The 23115-nt window shown below is 45.9% G+C and overlaps 1 protein-coding gene across 5 annotated transcripts in view; it reads left to right on the forward strand.

Moving 5' to 3' along the window:
• The window catches only part of ARHGAP32 (Rho GTPase activating protein 32), a 239011-nt gene that overhangs the window by 77144 nt on the left and 138752 nt on the right, over window positions 1-23115 (forward strand). For all 5 annotated transcript variants that reach the window (XM_032133853.1, XM_032133850.1, XM_032133852.1 and 2 more), the window contains exon 2: window positions 12407-12515. In XM_032133853.1, the coding sequence (XP_031989744.1) occupies window positions 12408-12515 (108 nt within the window). In that variant the 5' untranslated portion in view covers window position 12407. The remainder of the gene's footprint in view (window positions 1-12406; window positions 12516-23115) is intronic.

Raw genomic sequence — 23115 nt, forward strand, 5'->3', positions numbered from 1 at the left:
GGTGTGCTGGGAGGGGATCGGGAATAGCAGAGACAGCTCTGTGCACGAAGGCAGAATTCCAGCCTGGGAGCTCTGCTTCTGGCTCTTTATTTCTTTACTGACTTTTTTATGGTACTTGTCCTTATTGAAAAAACTTTCCTATCAGCTGCTGTATTTTTTTTCCTTTTTTTTTTTTCTTCCTGCTGAGTCATTGCACAACTCACCAGTCATTTGTGAGCTTTGCTTTCTGGAGTCCTGACTCGGTTGTCACGTCCCTTTCTGCTTTCCTCCTGCCTTCAGTGTACCTGCACTCTATGCAAGCACTCCTGCAGAGCTGCTCCCATGGTGTCCCTCTGTGATCAGGGTGAGTGGGGCATGGTCTGTCTAGTGGCAGGATTTGTCCTGGGCTCAGGGCCCTGTTATTCCTGTGATGTTCACATTCTGGAATTGTTCATTTTCTGTGCGCAGAGGCAGCTGGTGGATGCAGACACGTTCTCCTGGAGCCGAGGGGACAGGAAACCTTGTTTGCTTTTGCTTTTCCATGCATTACACCACTGGCATCTGCTTAGGCAATTCAACATCTTTCATGTTTTTCATCCCCTATAATGTGTTAGAGGGGGCCTCTGTTCTTTGAGTATCTTTCCAATCTCGACTTGACTATGATTATATAGTTCACTGTTTTTGTCTTTCTTTATCCCTCCTTCCTTCTGCTTTTAAAATTAGGTTGGTATTTCAGAGACTTTCTTGTCTGGCTTGATATAAAATTAAAGAGGTTTCATAAGCCCACAAAATTTTGAAGCAGTGCAGTTAAAATGTTTTGTTTTAAAAGGTTGCGGTTTTTTTTCAGTTTCAGAATGTCATTGTCCTCAGTCACAGGTGTTTCTGTAATTCTTGTATTTTGTTTTTCATAGTTTGCTTTTAAAATTAAAACACAAATATGACCTAATTTTTTCTCCAAAGTGTTTGTTTCAGATGCTTCCCCCCTAGTTAATTAGAAATAACAACAACCAACAAAACTATTCTTTTTTCCTGATCTCTGGCATTGCCAGGGGATTAGGATGATGTTGCATGATGAGGCGTTGCAGCACCCTTACATGCCCAGGGACTCAGCTCCAGTATTTGCAAAGCACAGATAAATGTCCAGATTCTCAGTTAGTAGGAAGAGACACAGGCTGGCAGCAGGGCAGGATCCTGAGTCTGGTTTAGCAACCAGATCCAGTGAGTGGCATCCTGCCTGTGGCAGGGGGCTGGAATTCCATGAGTCTTAAGGTTCCTTCCAACCCCAAACCTTCCGGCGTTCTTTGATCTACAAAAGCCCCCCGAGGTTCAGAGGGCAGGAGGTGGCCCAGATCAGAAGGAGGTCTCTGAGATGGTGATGTCCCTCATCACGTCTCTGTGCGGGTGACCCAAGATGTCCCCACCCTGGAGCTCTGATCTGCCCGGCAGCAGCTCCCAGGCCTGGCAGCTCTCCTGGTCCAGCACAACGCCAGCCCTGTTTGGAATGGGATTACTTTTCCTCCAGGGCAGTGTCTAGAGCTGGGCAAGCCCCTCTGCTGGGCACCAGGTGAAGGTGGGAGCTGCTCCCTTGGCCCTGGCAGGGCTCTGTCCCCGGAGCCTCCTGGCTGGTGGAGGTGCTGTCTCTGAGCTCTGTGGTGATGCTGCTCTCTGCAGCCCAGTTTCCCTGCTCAGTGGTCCTGGTCAGTCTTTCTGTCGTAGCTTGCTGCTTTCCCTTCTCATTTTCTCTTCTTTGAAAGGAGTTCATAGAGTAATGGGTGAGGAGGAGGTGTTGCATAAGCCCTCCATGCTCAGAGGCACAGTTTGGGAAAGGGCATAGCTCAACTCCTGAGCCTTCTCAGAGAGGCTCTCGTGTTCCTCGGGAGAGTGCCCTGATTGCCTGCTGGGAGCTGGGCTGGCTCTTGTCTCTGCTCCACCAGGATACAACATTTCATGGCAAGGATTGAGTGAGAGCAGAGTGTGATCCCCTGCGCAGGAGAGTGGTGTTCTTCCTGGGCCTCAATTCCTGTTTCTCCAGGCCCTGATAAGGTGTTTGATATTTCCTTGTGTGATGGACTGGGAAACTGAAGTTATTTCCTACTTTAGGGCCAGTCTTCCTCTGAAACATTGGACAACTTAGGTGAGCTGTCAGTTACTTTGGTTTTTGGAAAATGGATGGAGATATTCTCTTTGCTCACCTGTTGTCTGCTTTGATGTAGACAGTCCTTGCATTAATGTTTTATGGTTTCTTGGCATATCCAAGTACAGCTTTTAGCATAACTGGGGTCAGTGTTTATTATCAGAAGCCTGTACAATAGGGGTTATACCTGGTGTTTCAGTATCATGCTCTTCTGAGCAGCTTTAGAGTTAAGGTTTGGGTTTATGATGTACCATCTCTCAGTCTCCCCTCCAAAAAGAAAAATACATCTAAATTAGACTGAAGGCTTGGCTAATTGTTCTTTCTGTATTCATCTGTGAGGCAGCAGGAAACCAAGCAGCAGGGTTTCCACTGAGAGCAGCCGTGTGCACCAGCTCGGCTGCCTTTGTCCCGCACTGCCTGTGGGTGTCCAGGGAAAGAGGGACAGTAGTGGCTGCAGCTGGACCCTTGAGAGCCAGGCAAGGGGGAGTGAGGAGCTCTTTCCTGGTTATTGGGGGTTTTATCATTCACTGAAAATGCTAATTAACAATTGTGAATTATTCCAAAAGCCAAAGTAAATGTGTTTCTGATTGTTAAAGACTTCATCAGTGCTGGGTGTGTTGGCGGTGAAGGGAAGTGTGCAGTGGCACCCTGTGAGAGGGTTTGACCCCTGTGCCCCTTCATCTGCAGCTCTCAGGCACTGCTCCTCCGTGTCCCCCCTGTATCTGCTGCACCCCTCCCACTTCCATCTTCCTGTTCCCTGCATCACAAACACCCGTGCAGAGGGGTGGCAGGGCAGGTCTGTCCCTGGGCTGGGTGAGCCCAGGGAATCATGAATTGTTTGGATTCATGGCTCTGCTGTCGAGAGTTAATTACAGTGTGGCTTTGCACATTCCCTGCCCGTGTGACCCCCACCTGCCTAAATCTGTTCCTGATGATGACTTGCTGCAGTTGGAGGCCTCCATTTAATTCCATTTAGCTGGTCAGGAGTTGTCCAGTAGGAATAATAATACTGAAATATATAAGTAGTGATTTCTAGATGGAGAAAGGACTGAGCAGCCTCCTGTTTGCTTTGAAATGCAGTGATAATGGGAGGGTAAGAGGAGGGCTGTTGTAAATATGATGCGAGGACCAGCCATCATTTAAGACTATTTATTTAAGTCAGAGTAACTGGAGCTACTCTTTATTTCTTTGCTTATGCTTATCTTTTATTATTTGTTCAGCTATTCAGGTTCTGGTGTGCCAGAGTTCATTTCCATTCATTTCCTTGTAAGAATTCACTAGCAAGTCTACTTGGGGTGGGTTTTTTTTCCCCTGGTTTCAACCACAGAGTGCCCCATAACCACACAGACGACAGTTTGGGTGTATTGGATGGATAGAAGGTGTGGGATGGATAGAAAGTGTAGCTCTGGGTGGGTGACTGGCTCCATATAAATGTTTTAGTTGGAGAAAGGTTTCCCTGCTCAGCAGCTGTCTGACTGGGCAAGTTCTGAATGTTGTTTCATGTTATGAGCAGTTGTCATTCAGCAGCAGGTGAGGCTGATTGTAACTGATGAGGTAAAAAACCTGATGATTGCTCTTGATCATTCCATGTGCTGAAAGCATCATTTTTCCAGGATGTGCTTCCATGAGGGAAGACTAAATTTGCCATGGCTTTGCATTGGCACTGAACTACAAAGAAACCCCAGATCAGCCCAGATGCTTGTCGTTGGTTTAGGTTTAGGTCATTCTTCACAATTTGGGGTCTCATTTGGCGAGTGCCTCATTTGGATCAGCTAGGAGCAGGTGGGGTTTGTTCCTGCTTTGTGTGATGGTGAAGTTTGAAGGGTCCAGCAAGGGGCAGAACAGCACTTGCTGGGCATTGAGAAGGGCTGGCTGGGAGAAAGCTTGGTCTTACCAAGACAAACAAAAAGAGGAGAGTGCAGAGGAAGTGCAGGGAACAGGTTCTGACTGAGAGCTTGGTGACAGGGTCCCTGTTGGTGTCACTTGGGTGAGGACAGGGAGCGAGGGTGAGCCCTGCTGTGGGGTGTAGATCATTCCCACCACAGCCAGTGGCAGTGGGAAAGGCCCCAAGGCAGGACATCCCACTGCCCCATGAAGAACCTTTGCTGATGTGCCCGAGTTCAGACTCCTGGGCAGAGCAGGAAGGTGGCAGCAGCATGTTTTCCCATCTCAACTTCAGAGCTGCTTGTGGCAGTTTATTAATGGTAAGTTAGAGGTTTGTGCCCTTTTCCCTAGAGGTATTTTTTTAAATACTTTTATACTTGTTCCTGAGTCAAACTAAAGAAATCCAAGCCAGGGCTCAGTGATTCTGATTGTTCAGTGATTTCCTAATTCTTTTTCTTATCCTGGGCAAAGTGATGAGAGAAACCTATTCCAGAGGAATTTTTTTTATTGACTGTCACTGTGTTCTTCTGAAAGAAAATGCCGAACACCTACTAAAATAACATCTTTTATGTGTTGCCAAATAAAAGAGCAGGTTTGTTCAGTAATACATATGCAAAAGCATGAGAGTTCTGTGATTATTTTTGTAAAGCTTTTTAATAACTAAGAACATGTCTCAGAGCTTGTAAAAGCTGAATATTCCAAGAACTTATTCTTTTCATAAAGTGCTTAAAGAAATGCCAGTTAACCTGAATACAGATTCTTACATCCCAGTTGCACAAAGCTCTTAGTTCCATGTTCCAGTCCCTTCCAGAGCATGGAGTGCATTTCTCTGTACCCACTTGTTGTACTTGGAGATGGATGTTACTGAGCTGAGACATAAAACACACCCAGGTGAGACAAGAGGTTGCCAAAACTATGGTGGAAGGGCAGGATAAAAAGGAGGCGAGTCTGTTGACCCCCAGTTGCTTGTTGCTGCTTTCAGGTTTAGAGATTTACTGAAGGTGGCTTGGGGTTGATTTTACTGTGTACCTACAGAACTGTGCGTGGTGGGAAGGAAGCAATCAGAGGGTTTGTTTTATAGTACAGTGTTGGCTTCCCCTTTTCCATCCTCCCTCTTTCCCTCAATGGGTGGGAGAAGTGTTCAGTTGTTTGGTGCCTTGGAGCCTGCTTGGTGGTGCCAAGGTCCTGCTGGGACAACCCTGTGGCTGTGTGAGAACGTAGGTAGTGCCCTCAAGCTCTGGAATCACAAAATTCCAGACTGGTTTGGGTGGGAAGGGACCTCAAAGCTCATCCAGTCCCACCCCTGCCATGGGCAGGGACACCTTCCACTGTCCCAGGCTGCTCCAAGCCCCATCCAGCCTGGCCTTGGGCACTGCCAGGGATCCAGGGGCAGCCACAGCTGCTCTGGGCACCCTGTGCCAGTGTAAACCTCAAAGAAAAGAACCCCTTCCATATGTCTAATCTAATTTTATCCTTTTTCAGTTTAAAGCCACATTCTCCCCTGGGCTCAGAGGCTTTGCTTGTGCAATGAGGGTTAGGAGGGCTTGGGAGATTCTCAGAGCGTTGGGGACACCAAGAAGTCAATTGGGAATAAAAAGCTGATTCCCAAGGTGAGAGGGGCTGCCTGTGGTACCTGGAGATGCCTTTTTCTGCTAAAATGGGAACTGTCCTGCCCAGACTTGCCCTTTTGTCCGCAGGTTTTAAATTCCAGCTAATCTGGTCTTGTTTGTGCAACTTTTCTTTGAGAGCTCAGAAAATGTGGTTTAAATGTTCTTGCAAATTAATAAACAAGACGTATATTTGGAAGTCTGAAACCACAGTAAAGCCCCTGAGCAGAGATAATTGTCTGACTGTATTGGAGCTTATATTAAAGCATGTCCAGAGAGCAGGAGCAGGGCAGGAAACCAATATATTAATTAATCTCTGCAGTGCCATTGGCCTTGTGTGCTTCCCTCTGCAGAGGAACATTCATAGTGGAAGGGTTGTCATGTCCACTGTGGCATTTAAAAAATTAATCAGGTGATAGTGCTGATTGCTAAAAGATCTTTATTTAAAACTTCCTATATTTAATTTTTAAAAAGTTTTTCTAACGTCATATATTCTTCATTTAAGAAGAGAAGTTAATGCGAAGAAAAAAAAGGTTTTTTTCCTTCCTTAGAGAAAGAGATTTCAGGCAGCTGAGAATCTCATTTAGCAGGTGGAGATGCACATCAAATGGGAAGTGATTCTTTCCTTAAAAAAAATACTTTGTAGGAATAGAAACCCCAGAACTAAAAGTTTGTGTGAAGGGGTTTGTGGTGACCAATTAATTGCCTTCTGTAGCTGAAGGACAGTAATTGGCATTGGGGATCCCACAGCCCTTCCACGCCATCCTGGTGCATTGGTGATCTTGGGCTCCCTGGGCACAGGTGTGCCATGAATTTGGAATTTGAACATTGAGAAAACCAGACAATTTGGTGCTTAAAGTATTTTAAAGCTATCTTTGTGGCTGTACCTAACGTGGTTAATTTTTGAAAGCCATCGCAGCCAGTAGGATGGGATCAACGTTTCATTGTAGCAGTGCAGATCCTGCTCAGACCTCTGTTCCCACAGTTCAGAGATTCCCAGCCTCCTTTATGGATAGATCTGCCAGGGAAGCCTACATTCCGTGAGAAGGGCACCTGAACTAAAGAGCTGCACAGCACAGTGAGCTTGTGTTAATTTTTTGACTTCTGCTGCCCACAGTTGCAGTTCTGAGACCCTCACACATCCACACCCCCCAGGCTGAAACCCACTGAGCTCAGCTCAGAACCAGGCAATAAATGCATCCTGAGTAGCCTGGAGTGCACAGAAATGCAGTTTGCTGATATTTGAATGACATTTCATTCCAGTGATTTTTCGATATTCTCCTATTGTAATATACTGTTACTCTCCTGATTTTCCTTGTGCAGTGCCTTCCCACATAATTGAATTTGGGCTCTCTGATGATGAACTTCCATCAAAAGTAGCAATTACAGCTTTCAACAGTGTCCAATCAATCACAGCAGCCCTTTAGTTGTGCCAGGTTCTCGCTCTGTGGCCAAGGATTAAACACAATCCATTTAACATTTGTTTATTTGTGAGGTGGGCTTGGAGCTGACCTTGCCAGGCTTTTCCAGCTTCATGTTCTGTGATCCTGGAGTCAGACTTCAGAAATCTTGTTTTATGTAATACAGATGGACATAATGTAATCAGGGAGGTGTTGACAAAGCTGATTTGAAACACGCTAAATGAAATCCTCATCAGGTCAGCACTGTCAGCCTGCAATTCCTGTCTCTTCTTTCATTTTTCCTGAGGCTCGTGAGCTATCTCTCCTTTCCATATTGTGTGATTATTTTCTTCCTTTCCACTGTATTAGCTTTAATTTCATGGACACAGAGTTTACTCAGAAAATTGGGCTGAGAGGGGTATGTGCATTTTGGTGTTTTCCCCATCTCCCTAATGTAATTTCCTAGTTTTTGTGTGTGTTTGTGGTATAAGTCTGAGGTCAGAAATGAAGATGTATCAGTGTTTGTCACATGATTCCAACTTCTTGCCCAAGTGTTTATAAACTTTGGGTCAAATTTCAGTTCTTGTTTAATAATTTTTCTTCCTTTCCTGGTGGCAATGGGTGGCTCATGAGATGTGAAAAGTTGACTTAATTCTGCTGTCATATATTGTAGGGTGACACCCACAGCACTTTACATCTTGACTGATTTATTTTAAACCCTCTGAAGCAGAGTTTTCAAGGTATTTCTCTGTTGATTCACTGCTGGATTACGTTTCCAAGCTGTGATTGAGAGTTATGGGATTAAAACTCTACTCGTCACATTCGGAAGGACAGGGATACTCCACCCAGGCTAGGATGGGTTATTTTTGCCTTTTGTGCAAATTATTTGAGCAAAACAAACACGAGATTTTATCAGGTAGTGTTTGAAGCTCATTGGTTTTCAGTCTAGATTGGTGTCAGCACAGGCCTTAATTAAATTGTAGCCTTTGGGGTAAGATTTATGTCTTGGAAAACATAATTTTCTGTGGAGCGCTAAATCCTCTTGAAGTGTTGGTTCTGTAGGGCAGACCTGTGCTTTTCCATCAGGGGAGCAATCTCCAGGCACAACAGCAGTGTGATAGAAATAATAAAGAAACCAATAAATCAGTTCTGGTCGGCTCTCACCTCTCAGGTGGAGGTCAGGAAGAAAAGTCACGGGTGGGGGGAGCAGCCAGGAGAGGCTGCAGTGCCCGATGTCCCCACGGAGGAGAACAGCTCCAGATCATATTTGGCATTTAATCTAAGGAACACATTGCCTGCCCAAGTGGGATGTGCCAGGCAGACAGTTAACTCTCTGCCAGGAGCCTGGCAGGGCTCTCACACGGTCGGCACCTCGGGAAGGAATTTGTCACCACCCTCACATCCTGCCGTTCACCGGGTGTCACAGGGCACCAGAGCCATGGCAGTTGTGTCACTCCTCTGAAGAACCTGAATTATGGCAACAGACACTCTTGTAGGGGTCCCACAATGTTTTAAGAGTTCTGTCCTTGTTTAACTTGAGGAGCTCTTTCCACAAACCCCTTTTTGTGTTTCTTTCTCTCTTGTGCAAACAGAAATGTGAAAATATGTTGGATTTGTGGATGTGGAACTCCTTCAAAACCATAGGGGAGGTTCTTGTCTAGTGAAAGGTGTATTTAAAATTTACAATTTTATAAACAAGCAGGAACTGTAGAGTTTAGGGACATCAAGCTGCATATTCATCTATTTAATATAAAGTTTACTTGAGATAAAGTTTACTTAATACAAATCACCCTGCAGATCTCCTGTGGGTGTCTCCTGCCCTGTGACACAACTGAGTGTGAGCAGGCAGGACCCAATGCTTGATAAGGCACCAGAGGGTTTTAATTCCTGATAGGGCACGGAAATACCATAAACGATGGGAGCAGCTAATGGGGTTTGAGAAGGTGGAAAAGGACATGAGATGTTTTCTCCATACAGTTGTGTCGTGTACAAATGTACAAGTTCTGACTAAGTTAATCAACTTGACCTACCAGAGAACTTCAAAGGGTGGGTGTGAAAGTGGGCTGGGCCTTCTGCGAAATGTCCTGTAAACATTTGTTCCAGTACATTTGGTTCTCAATTTACAATGAAGAAGGGTTCATTCATCTGCAGAGGAATTGCTTAATGGCCTCTGTACACCAGAACTTTTATTAATATAACGGTGTCACATTTCATTGCAAGGGCAGAACTGCTGAGAGGTTGAGGAAGTGGCATTTTAAGTAAAATTATATTTCTATTCTAATGGCCAGGATTAAATTCTGTAGTGGCTTCTCACTCATTTACATCTCTCCTGAAATACCCAAGTGGAGCCATTATAGAGCAGCTCCTTTAGTTTGTTTGGCCTTCAATGTTTACAAGGTCCATGTGTCAGTGTTCTGTGTAAGCCCTCCTGGGATTTGAGGTATTTTCCCCTCCCGTGGAAAAGAATCCATGGCAGAAACAAGACAATTTGTCTTGTTACAGCTTGACATGTGTGGTAAATCAGACATATGTATGTTGTGCTATTTATTTGCTCTATAAATTAAAATAATGTCAAATATCCATAATACACATGCATATAAAAATGTGAGAATGTGATTATGCCTATAGATAGTATTCCAGGCTTGTCTTGGGGTGAGGCCAGGGTTTTCCCTGTGCCTGGCTGGTAGGAAAGCTCCTTCCCCAGCTGTTGCTCTGAGGTTTTACATGCCCACAGGAAACCTTGTAAAAAGGACAGTGTGTTGAGAAGCTGCTTTTCTTCCAACTCTCCCCCCTTTCTGGCCCTGCTCCTCTCCCTGCTTCATTGCTGCAAGTTCACGAAGTTATTTTCCTTCATCCAGGCCACTGATGGGCAGGAAAAAGCCACCAGACTTAATCCATAAAGGACTAATATTACCTGCAGCATCTCCAGCCTTCCTTGCTCTCTGTCTCAGATGGCAGGGAATTAAGTAGGGGCTATTAAAGATTAATAAGTGTGCACAGATGGTTATCAAGTGCTGATAATTGTGTCAGAGAGAAAATATTCGGTATCATTTCCAATATTTCTGTGGTACTGTGACTAAGTTTGAATTTCCCGCAGCAGTAGAATATTCCAAGTCTGGCAAAAGCTCAAAGAACTGACTGTTTTAAAGGCTCAATTTTGCATGCAGAGCTTTTCTAATTTGCAGTAAAAGTCCAGAACACCTTCACAGGAAGAATAATGGGACTGCATTTTGGGATCTCAGTGGGAAGGGTTTGGGAAGAGTTTATCGTGGAATTTTATAGACACAGATGAAAGAAATGGAGTGTGGTAAAAAGAGCGGGGTGCTGTGACATCCATGTTGATCCAGTGTGAGGATACAGACCCTGAACATGCTCCTGATTCCCAGGATTATTTTCAATTAGGACATACTATCCTCTGCACTCACGCTCACCACTGCAGCCAACACATTTCAGAGGAGAAATCTGGCAGGAATTGCTGGAAGCCTGAGAAGCTGTTTGGTGAATCCATTTGTACTCCCAAGTGCTGATGAAGATGTAAATGCAGTCCCATTATTTTCAGATCTTCAAACTGAGCAAGCACTTTGATAAGCTGATTGTTTTAGCTGCTCTAGAAGGTGGGTCTTGATCACATCACCCTTCCTTCCACTCCGTCACCTCAGGGAATTAGACTGAAGCTGCTGTGGGATAATTTGTTTAGAATCTTTTTATTCAGCTGCAATATGGTCAAACCCCAACATCTAGAAATCCTCAGGATGAGCCTTTTTCAAAATCATGGCACTGATTAAAAAAGTTGAGGTTTTTTTCTTTCTTTTTTTTTCTTTTTTGGTTTATCTCTTGTTTCTGAGTTGCACAACTTGGTTTCCTCTGCTTTAAATTAAGTGGGAAACCTCTCCTGTGGTGGAGCTGGGGCTGTGAGAGCCAGGCCAGGTCTCCTCCTCTCGATGTGCAAAGGAGAATTGAAGCAGCAAATTTTTAGTCTTTCAACCCCCAAATCTTTTTAAACATCTATTGCAAAGGTGAGGGTCTCCTTTCTGAGCTGACATTGCACCTCTGTATTCTAAATCACGGCACTTTCATCCAGGTTTTTTTCAGCTCTCTGCAGCTTTCCCCAGGTAGGTGCATTTTTTCCCTCCTGAGGACAGTGGGTGATGTTTAGGGTGGGAAGGACACACAAGCCCGGTGAGCAGCATTTCCCTGGGGCATTGTGACTTTCGGTTTTGAGGCTCATTTTCTCTGGGATGTGTTTTTTATTGGAGCAGAAATATGATCACAAAGCTGGGGAGATGAAATTGTACGGGCTGAAATTCCTAACCCAGCCGTGCCATTACTGCAGTGTTAATTACTTCATCCTTAACCCTCTTGGAGAGAACAAAGCAGAGTTAAATGCTTTGGCCCAGTGTCAAGCAGCATGTTGGGGTTTCAGAACTTCAAATCTTGGATCTGAAGCAAAGGAGTTTCATTAACTGGCTTTCACCAGGCGTGTTTCAGTCAAGTGGTGCATAAATCAGCAGGGTTAGAAACCAGCCCTTGCTGCCCATGCCTTTGCACTGCTGGTTATCAAAATGCTTATCCTAAAGAAATAAGTGGTGATCTATTAAGGGAATAAAAGCCTGCCTGAATATCACATTTAATGAAACTGGAATGGGTGATACCAGACTATGAACAGGCCTTTGGTACTTCAAGTCTACGCCATGATCTCTGCAAAGGCACATTTATACAAACAAAGTGAAAAAAGAATTCATATTTGCAGAGTGCTGTCATGTGGAGGGGCTGAGGAGCTTTTATGAATTCCTTCTCAGTTTTCATTTTGAGCCTCTGATCTCTGTGCAGCCTTGGAATAACCTTCACAGGGTATTTGGAAGATGGCTCCTTATCTGAAGAAAAGCTTCACTTGGTCACATCAGGCTGATTTGAGGTGCTCACTCTTCAGATAGGATCAGGAAGGGATGAGATGAGAGCTGATGGATCAGGCCTTGGGATGTGGAGTCAGACTAAGATTTGAAAACTGTTTTCCCCATTTCAGGCAAAACCTCCAGGAGGAGGAATCAAATGTGCGTATTTCTCCTTACAAATGTGTGTTTCTCTTGCTGTTTGCCTGGGCAATAGGAACCATTTTTCTGAAGTGGACTGAAAATTAGTCCTCTGCATTTTTCTGTGTTGTGAGACTTGCAAATTGTGCAGTGATTAAACAAAATTATCCACTGATTGGTTAGGAAGTGCAGACTTCTCTCCATCAGATTTACACTCTTGTCCTGCTTGTATAATGAGGAAGTGGGGGAAACTCAGGAGTCCTGGCTGTGAAAATCGTTTTATGCCGTCACATAACTGAGCACTGTAACAGACTGGGTGTGAAATTACCTAGGAATTGTCACTGAATGTCCAACTTCTGTCCTCCTTTCCAGAATGATGAAGTCCTCTGTCCACACAGAAGAAGATGACTTTGTTCCAGAGCTGCAGAGGAGCATCCATCCCAGGGAGAGGCCGGACTGGGAGGAGACGCTCAGCGCCATGGTAAAACACCTGGCTTACATCTCCTCCTCCCATTATTCACCATTCTGAACACTCTGCTCCTCTACTCCATTTATACTCCCTGAGTTTCAGCTTTTTTAATGGATTGCACAGTACTTTGAACAAGGCCAAAATGCTTCCCTTCCTCTGGCAGTTTGTCAAGGAGAGGGAAGGAGCTTTCACAACGCTTCTGCTCTATTAATGCGTGCCCCAAAGCAGGTCTTGTAACCAATTAAAAGGTCCATAATGTCACAACGATTTTCAGTCTGCATTAACCTCTTTTTCAGCAAGACTTCTGAGCATGAAGGGAACTTCTTGTAAAAACATGCTCTTTGAAGCATGTAGCATTGTGGAGGAATGAGATTTTAGCAAAATGCTGGCTAAGTCTACATAAATAAAACCTCAGCCTGAGAGCAAACCTGCCATCAGAGGGACCAGAGCTGCAGAAAAGCACACACAAAGGTGCTGTTCTCATCTCACAGAAGGCACTCAGGTGGGCAGTGGGCCTCAGACACCTGGATTACCTTAATATACATGGGGGTTTTTGCAGCCACAGCTTCTCTGGGCACCCTGTGCCAGGGCCTCTCCACCCTCACGGGGAGGAATTTCTTCCCAATATCCCATCTAGCCCTGCACTTGGCAGTGGGAAGCCACCCCCCCCGTCACCCTCTGCCTGTATAAAGTCTCTCACCCTCCTATTTACAAGCCCCCTTTAGGCCCTGCAAGGGGCTCGGAGCTCTCCCTGGATCCTTCCCTTCTCCAGGTGAACACCCCCAGCTCTCCCAGCCTGTCAATTTTTGCAGTTTTCACTTTGTAATTTTTTTTCCTCCTTGTGTGAGGCTGTTTCTGCCTTCTCTCCACCTTGGCCCCAGTTGGGAGCACTGTCTGTTCCCATCAGCACTGCTCAGGCAGCAGCACCTGCTCCCAGCTCGGAGCTTCCCACACCCTGGAGTCTGGTGGGAGTCGCTGTGTGACACCTCTCTGCTGTCTGTGACCCCCAGCTGTGTCTCAGAGCTGGCAGGCTGTAATTCAGTGTCCTCACCTGTGACACAGGTTTCCTGGCATATCTCATTTGTTTTGTCCTGGTTGATTTGCAGTGAAGGGAATGTTCACCTGCTTGAGGCTGTTGTGCTCATGGACACTGTTCAGTGTTTATTTTATCCTGCATCATGTTCCTCTCATTAATTCAGGTTTTAGAACACATTTGCTGGCACACAGCTCTGTGCCAGCAATGCCAAAACTGACTGGTCCAGTGGAGAAGAGATTGAGAGGGTGGTAAACAGGGGGATTCCCAGCTGGAATTACTGCACAGGGACTTGGTGTGATGAGGGACAGTAAAGCTACTGAACCTGTATTTAGAGTGGCTGGATTTGTGCTCACAGTGTTGGTTTGACCTCAGGGTCCTCTGAACACAGTTTAAAGAGGGGGGGGAAATCTCACTTGCTTGTGTTTACTCTGTTGAGCGAATCAAATTTCCACTTTCAACCTCTGCTTTACCTCCAGTCAGGGGCAGTATTTAGATGTAAATATTTGCAGGACCTTGTTCAGCACTGTCACTGTTCTTCTCTGTTTAACCAGCATATCTTCAATATTCTGCCTTTTTCCTGATCATTTTAAGCCTGAGATTTCTCCCTTCACTCTATTCCTTCACTTTGCATTTTTAGCAGCCTCTGGTTCAGCCTTGTCCCAGAGATTGCTCCTTCCATGCTGTGTGACTGTCTCAGAGTGCCACAGTACATCTCAGTTTTGCTTAGTGGCCATTGCAGATGCAGTTTTTAGGTTTATTGCTGCTTGAAGCCCCAGCCCCCAGGGAATGGAGGCTGCAGGGCTGGTGAAGTTGCTCTCTCCATTGGTTCCCCTGGCTGCTGCTGGAGCCCTGACAGGCACCAGGCGTTGTCACCTCGCATGAATTTCACCTTCTGCTGGGTGAGCAAAGGGAGCCGAGGGACACTGCGGGCAGCTGGGCACTCACCTGGCACTTGTCTCCTGAACTCTGCCTTGGTACGTGCTTTTATTGGGAAAAGTCAATTTATGCATTCACAGTTACATGAATGAGTCATCCCTACTCTTCCTCCCCGCTTTTATCCACAATATTTTTCAAAGTGCTTATTATTAATTTATGTAAGTGCTTTGTTTCCAGAGCTTTTTCTTAACAAGAAATAAACTGAAGGTCTTTCTAAATGTGTGGAGGTTGAATGTCCTCCTATACTGTAAGTGTAAGGTGACAGAAATTCTTACTTTTAATGTTTCTGTCATTGCCAGTTCATTCTGGGCACCTGAGTAGGTTCAGTCCTTCTTCCCTCCTGTCTTCTTTAGTTTATTATCTATACTTCCACCTGCTTTTTAACACTGCTTGTTTTGTGTTTGTGGTTTAGCAGGAGGACAAGTGATTTTGTGTTGGAGACCTTATTTATTTAGGGGAAATCCCAGAACTGTGGGATGGTTTGGGTTGGAAGAGACTTTAAAGCTCATCCACTGCCACCCCCCTGCCATGGGCAGGGACACCTTCCACTAGTCCAGGTTGCTCCAAGCTCCACCCAGCCTGGCCTTGGACACTTCCAGGGATCCAGGGACACCTCGTCCTCAGTGTTTCTGGTGCAGTTCTGTGTTGGAGGTGAGGTCCAGGCAGAAGGGGAGGCAGCCCTGGCTGGACAGGGCTCCCAGGAGCTGGGTGATGTGGCGACTGCCTGTGTGCTCCTCAAGCATTGCTGTATTTTGTATTCCCCCCCCCCCCCGGCTCATGCTCTGTATTTTTAGAATTTGGGTGTATCAGGCACATTTTTTTCTGGCTGTTTCAGCCCCAATTCCCACTGTGCTGCACCTGCTGGGTAACCTTCACACATCCCGGGATTTCTGCCTCTGCTCCACTTAAGAAAATGCAGTTGATGATACTGACGTTCTTCATAGAACACTTCTGAGTTCTGGGGCTGAAAAGCCCTGTGTGAGCCAAGGAAAATTGCAGTTTATGGATTTTCTAACATTTCTCTGAGACAGTAATGTTATTTTAAAGGAAAGGGGTATCTTTTCCTTGTCAGGCCCTGCTGAGTGCTCTATTTCTAAGTTACAAGAAATGAAGTTATGAAAGAGCCTTTATGTAATATTTCTCAGATGAGCCTACAAAACAGCTGTCCTCAGTCTGCATTAACTTTGCCATAAATTGATATTTGTGCTTAATATTACATTTACCACACGTTACTGACCTCCTGAGCTCCTCCCATCACCTCTCCGTGAGTCCAGGAAGTTGCAGTGTTTAAAAGCACTGAGCCAGCAGCTCTCCCCCCGTCAGGCTGCTGTGCTTACAGACCCTCTGTGCCTGCTGCCTTTGTCTTCTACCTGGCTGAATTTTGTGGGGAAGCAGGATAAAAATGCTGAGATAAATACAAAAATCTTCATTTATGCACCCATTGCAACTGTGCTGACACAGAAAGGTGCCACGTGAAGCTGCCTTCACCTGACACTGGAGCTCAGGGGAATACACTCCAACAAGGACGGGAGCTGCTGGAATGAATCTGGAGAGGCCATGGAGCTGCTGCCAGGGCTGGAGCCCCTCTGCTCTGGAGCCAGCTGGGAGAGCTGGGGGTGCTCACCTGGAGAGGAGAAGGCTCCAGGGAGAGCTCAGAGCCCCTTGCAGGGCCTAAAGGGGCTCCAGGAGAGCTGGAGAGGGACTGGGGACAAGGGCTGGAGGGACAGGACACAGGGAATGGCTTCCCAGTGCCAGAGGGCAGGGCTGGATGGGATCTTGGGCAGGAATTGTTCCCTGGGAGGGTGGGCAGGCCCTGGCACAGGGTGCCCAGAGCAGCTGGGGCTGCCCCTGGATCCCTGGCAGTGCCCAAGGCCAGGCTGGACAGGGCTTGGAGCAGCCTGGGACAGTGGGAGGTGTCCCTGCCCATGGCAGGGGTGGCACTGGATGGGCTTTGAGGTCCCTTCAGCTCAAGCCTTTCAGTGATTCTCTATGTGCTTCTGAAAGAGTCACTTTTCCTGCGCTTTTCCAATTCTTTCAGCTCTGGAAGCCTTCAGAACATGAGTTTCTAAGCCCATGGAAGGTTTATTCCCCCCTGGGGCACCTCTGGCTGGGATCTCACGGGATCTGGGAGTTCTGTTGTCCATAACAGGGTCGTGAGGTGGCAGCTGGAGTCAGCTGTTACTGGTGTAGAACCAGTTTGCCTGGAAAAGGGGAACCCCTAAATTACAATTGGAAAAGTCTCCTGAATCTGTGAATTTGACAAGTGCACAAGAAGGCAGCAGCTGCTGCTGGTACCCATCACCGTTTTAGGCTTATGCTGATGGAATTTTCTTAGGAAAAATGCAAGCTTTAGAAAGGCACAGGGGTTGGAGCCTGTCCTATGAGGTCCTGGAAGAATCTTAGTTCTTAGGTCAGAGGGATTCTGAGATCTGTAGTATTTTCAGCATTTGGTACCAGGCAGGGAAAGTACCGTGGCTTGTGAAGGTAATAAAGGCTTTTTAATGAGGCCTCAATATATCACTATTAAATCTGGGACATGAGTGAGGAGAAAACTATTTTTAAATGCAATTATGAATGTGTGCAGAGATTAGGGCATTGTAGGGGTTTAAAGAAAGATTTTTATGTCCTTAGCGTTTATTTCTCATTCTTTGTGCAGCACTCGGCCAGTTCTGCCCCAGGTCTTGAGTGGGGATTCTGCAAGAATAGATGCCAAAAATAGAATACAAGGGGCTTCTTTTTAAATTAGTGTTGGTTCATTGGTTGGTTTTTAATTCACAAAACATCAGGCCTGTTTCTGATGCAGGCTAACATGAATACTTCCAGGAGTTGTGGCAAAATCTGAATAAAAAGGGAATGTGGAGAACCCATTTGCTTGGCCTTGTCAGCTGTAGTGATTTACAAATTTTTACTGAAATGATCTAATTTTAGCTTCTGAGCTATGTAGGTATAATACCCTTAAACATGTTAAAATTGACATTTTGGATTTTTTTTCCCGTGCCTTTTCATGCTTTGTACGTGTATGAACCAAGGCCGCAGTTTTACAGCTGAGGTGTGATTGGGAGCTCTGAAGTCACTGTCAGAGTTTTGTCAGACTCCTCCTGTTCTCAGATGGCTTCCCCAGCATGGAGGAAGTTTCTTGGGGGAAAAAGTGCTTTTGAACTCTGACTGCCCAGGTGCAAGTTCTTTTTAAAAGTGTAAAGTTTTAACCTCTCAGGTGCAAGGGGAAGTTTTGGGAGATATGAAGCTGAAATTTTGGGTTTTTTTCTGCTATTTTTGAAAGGCTTGGACAATTCAGTAGAAATGGACTTTAGAATCATGGAATCTCCTGAGCTGGAAGGGACCCACAAGTCATTGAGTCCAACTCGTGGCCCTGCACAGGAGGGCCAAGAATCCCAGCAATCCCACCCTGTTCTGTGAGCATTGTCCAAATTCTCCATGAGCCCTGGCAGGCTCTGAGCCCGGCTTAGATGGTTCTCCACCTAAATGCTCCAGCATTTGGCTTCTGGCTCTAAGTCTGAGGGGTCACTGCCTTTCTTAAATGCTACGGAAAATGTTCCCTATGTTACCTGTAAGTCTGGAGGTTGGTTTTGTGCTGTGAAGGTCCTCAGGCTCTTGACTTGCCTGGATTAGTGAGTCAGGACTTGCTGATCTTGCAGAAACTGCAGCGTGTCTTCTGTGTCCAGCACAGCATTTCCATGTGAATTGCTGCAGCTCAGGCTGGGGAATGGGTGTAGCAGAGGTAAGGATGGGATGGAAATCCAGGGAGTGTGGACAACACAGGCACTGATCTGACACAAATGTTTTGGGACAGGCCAGCACACCAGGCAGGCTTCAGGTACAATAATATTTTGATCAAAGCAGTTCTGATCTGGCGTTGCACCAGTAACCTGTGTTTCCTTTTCAATCCACATAACTTGCTTTTCCTTGTTATTGCTGCATGAATCGAGCATTTTTTCCCTTGTTAAGCTTTTGGCAAGGGTTTCTGTTGCTGTGTGAGGTTCTTTCTCTGCCTCTTGGTTAGAGGGGCCTTTTCATTTCACAGGCTGACTCCCAGCACGGAGCTTGTCCCTGAGAATCTTCAGAAATTGGGGCAATCACTTAATTGGCACATTGGCTTCCATTTGGGTTTGCCAATTAAATAAGTTCAATTAGTCCAGAATGGTTACTGTATTTTTGGCAGGAAGTATTAATTCATAGCAATCATTTAGTTTTCATAGGCAAGAGCAGCAATAGTTTCTGGTTACATTTACAGCCTGTACAGTGTGTGCACTCTGGCATTGCTGTGTTGAGCCAGGAGATCCAAATTATATTTTGTAAATACCTGTTTGAAAGTCTGTTTATGTACAACAAAATGAAGGAATGATTTAGGATTTGCTAAGGCTGGATCAGTGCAGTTTGTTGTGCACCATGATCACCAATTTTAATGCATCCTGTCTGGCATTTCTTTCCTAATTCTGCCTCAGCCGGGCTGCTCTTGCTGGTGCTGCTGTTCCCATGGTGCTGGGGATGCTGTTGTAGCTACTCCAGGTTCTTTCCTCCCCTGAGCTCTGGAGTCAGGATTACACTGTCATGACCCTCCACCTCTTTCCCTCCCAGGCTGTTCCAAAGCTGATCTCTTTCTGTGCCTGCTTTGTTGTCAGATTACAGGAAATGCCACAGTTGTTTGAAATGTACTTATTTTATTTGGGGGATAAAACTTACAATTTATTTACTGTCAATCACTTCTCCCTACTCACAGCTGCTTAAAAATAAGGTGGAACATCTAGGAAGGGAAAGAAGTCTCTTATTTATAAGTGGTTATTTTTACTGGCTTTTTTTTTTTAATAAGTGTCTAGGTCTTCTTAGTTACCATAGTGCAGGGAAAAGATGGAACAGTTTTTGAAGGATTATCAATAGTTTGGTTATGCATCCCCTTCCATTCCCCACCCCATTTTAAGCCCAAGGGACAAACAAATCATGTCAGAGTTTGTCTTTCTGAAGGTTATAGGCATTAATTTTTTTTTGCCATGATTCAGCCTTCTTAATTATAAGGTGATGAATTATTCCCTGAAGATGTTGGTAATCTTTAGCCTTACTTTTTTATTTAAAGCATTCCCTACATTTCTGCCTTGCTGCACAGTATTGGTCAGTGCTGTGTTGGCGTAAGGCTGCACGATGTTTTTTGGGATTTGATCAAATACCGTGGTTGCCAGGGCACAGATTATTCATGGAATCATGGAATGTTTGGGTTGGAAGGCGCCTTAGAGATCATCCAGTCCCACCCCTACCATGGGCAGGGACACCTTCCACTATCCCAGGTTGTTCCAAGCCTCAATGTCCAGCCTGGCCTTGGACACTGCCAGGGAGGAAGAGTTGGGAAGTGAATCACTGAATTAATCTCATTCAGGAGTAACCCCCCAGAGGAAGTTCAGCTTTGCTCTTTTAATCTGGATTGTTTCAGGGACTGGTACTGCACCGCTGAACCAGTTACAGCTGCAATGAGGGGAGGGAGGAGAGAGTGGCTTGGGGCTGAAGGATTGGGGTGGGAGTTCAAAATACCAGCTGTGCCTCTTCAAACCAGGCTATCACAAACCCGGCCTCAGGCCCGCAGTGCTCCTGGTGAGCCTCTTGTTTCACTAACTGCTAAAGAAATTTTAGGGTCTGCTTGTTCTTGTATTGCTCTGTGTCTTGTACTGCAACCAAATATTTGCAGCCTGAAAGCACCTGAAGCTGCTCTGTGGTGTGGATGCAGAATTCAGGGTTTAACTGTGGATTCTTGCTGTGGCACAGCATTTCCCTGGCTTTGTATGTGCTGCCCTGGCTGCTCCTGGGCTGGTCTGCACAGATCATCTGGTGTGTCTCAGGTGCACTCCCATGTAGCAATGGCTTCTTAATTTGTTTGGGTTTAATTTCTCAGTGCATGTGTTTTTATGTCTCAGTCTCTGGGTTGTTTCTTTTTCTCCATAAATATTGACCTATAGGGGGGAAAAATTCCTAATTCTTAGCTAACAACTTTATGAATGCAAGAAAACATCCTTGGTGGATGAAGGTTCTCACCGTTGGTTTCTGCAGAGTTCATGTGCTTGGGGATGTGGGGAAGAGGTCATTGTAGAGTTCCAGAATGGATTTGGTTGGGATGGGCCTCAAAGCCCATCCAGTGCCACCCCTGCCATGGGCAGGGACACCTCCCACTGTCCCAGGCTGCTCCAAGCCCCATCCAACCTGGCCTTGGGCACTGCCAGGGATCCAGGGGCAGCCCCAGCTGCTCTGGGCACCCTGTGCCAGGGCCTGCCCACCCTCCCAGGGAACAATTCCTGCCCAATCTCCCATCCAGCCCTGCCCTCTGGCACTGGGAAGCCATTCCCTGTGTCCTGTCCCTCCATGCCTTGTCCCCAGTCCCTCTGCAGCTCTCCTGGAGCCCCTTTAGGCCCTGCAAGGGGCTCTGAGCTCTCCCTGGAGCCTTCTCCTCTCCAGGTGAGCACCCCCAGCTCTCCCAGCCTGGCTCCAGAGCAGAGGGGCTCCAGCCCTGGGAGCAGCTCCATGGTCTTTATTCACTTTCCCAGCTCTTGTCGCATCAAGTGTCCTGTTCTGACCTCACCTGAGTGTCACCAGGTCATTTCTGGAGAGCAGTGTCACCTCACATTTCCAGCATGTGTCACCTTTCCTGGTGGGAAGGCAGGACTGAGGAGTCCTGCCCAGTTTGTGCAGCCTGGTGTGTGATCCCAGGCTGAGCTTTCCCCACACCCTTGGACAGAGTTAATGAAGCCACTCTTTGTTGTGCTGGTCAGAAGTTTATGGACAGTGTATGGTGTAAATTGCATGCTGCAGGCAGACACATTCCTCACATTGCTGTGTTGTTCCAGGGCTTTGGGCAGGGAGTGCAGGGGATCCCAGTTTTGTGCTCATGCCATTGGAAACAGCTCTTTTCTGTAAACAAAAGCTGAGCCCACGTTGGCTTAACACACAGAAATATAAATTCCTGTTAATTGTACTGACTCAGATGCTGGGGCTGAACGTCAGGCTGCGTTTTTTCCACCTTCCCCATCTTGCTGCTGCTGCACTGGGACAACTCCTGAGTTGCTAATCCGATTTATACCTATAACATAATATCACTCTGTTATTTGCATAATCACTGGCTGTGGCCAGGGGACTTACCAGAGTGGGATTTCCTTGTTTGAGCCTGAATCCATCTCTGTTGGGTTTTGTATGATGAGAAATTGCTTTCCACCATAACAACCCAAAGGTCCAAATTGTCCTTTTATATCCAAGCCATAATTAGGAACCCCTCCTCCCTCTGTGCATCAAGCAGTAGCTGGGATCTTTGGGGTCTTTTTTTTACCAACAAGAAAGTGGAATCAAAAGTATTGTTCTCGTTGGATGTTCTATTTTCTGTGGCTTTTCTCTGTAGTTTATTTTGTAGGCTGTACGGAAGCAGGACTCTAACCCTGGCTGCCTTTCCCACGCATATTGTATGTGGGATTTTTGTTCTTAAAGAAAGTACATTCCTGAGGCACTCTGCCATTGTGTGAGGCTGTGTACTGTACCCTGCAGCTCCTGGGCCCAGGGCTTTGGGAATGGAAATCAGGCTTCACTATGGGAATGTCAGATCCAAACTCAGGGCTGTTGGGGAGTTATCATGCTAATGCTGCCCTCAGTAGCTGACCATTCACTTGTGCTTGGTTGCATCTGTTTTAGCCCCTAAAACTGTGGATTCTGTGAAGGAAAACACAAGTGTGGGACTGTTTGGCTGGGAATCACCAGCACCCCTTGGGTGCATTGGATTCACGTGCAGAGAATCAGCAAAAATCCAAAATCCGTGTATGTCTTTGAGGCTCACTGGGGAAATGTTGCCATGGCACAAAATCAAGCTGCTGTGCAGAGGTGAATGTTGGTCACAGTGACAGTGGCAGTGCCAAAGGAGGTGCTCAGAGCTGCCAAGCTGCTTGTTTGGTGTCTTGGATTCCACTTCAGTGGTTTCATATGGGAGCTGGAGGTTTTACTGCGTATCCATGAGCTGCAGATCTTTATTTGAAAACACAGTAGACAAATAGTTAAGAGTTTGTTCTTTGCTCATTCCAGGCTGATCCTTTAAACTATGGTAAATGGATGCCCTGGGCTAACTCCTGTGTGATGCAAAGTCTTAGGAATGAGAGTTTTCCCTGAATTTGCCAGCTCATGGCAATGCTTTAAAGTGTTGGGGTTTTTTTGTTTAGCTTTTTCTTATCCCCCCCCTCCCCTTTTAGTGCAGATGCTGGGAGTAGAAAAAGCACATTCTGTGCGGTCCTTTAAAAAAAGAGAATTCCCTTTTATACATGCCATGCAGTTGGAGCAATTCGGAATTGGGAACGTGGAAAACGGAATTAAAAGTTCTAAGCTCACAAAATGATACACATTGAAATGTCTTTATTGAATGCAGATTTCTTAGATATAGGATTAAGAACGTGCATTGCCAATGTTCAAAGTTTCCCTACTGTAAGCACTTGTCATTTTTTCACTCCTGTCCTCTATCCTGTTATCTCAGTTGCCATGAGATTTTAAAGGCATCTCTGGCTGGGTGAGTGTTTCTCCACATTCCACAATCCCCAGACTGAGATCTAAATTAAAAAGTCATTACTGCCCCTAATTACTTGAGCCATCCTGGCCTTGAGCTCTGCACCAAAA

Source organism: Corvus moneduloides, chromosome 25 (genome assembly GCF_009650955.1).
Source record: "Corvus moneduloides isolate bCorMon1 chromosome 25, bCorMon1.pri, whole genome shotgun sequence".
NCBI lineage: Eukaryota > Metazoa > Chordata > Aves > Passeriformes > Corvidae > Corvus > Corvus moneduloides.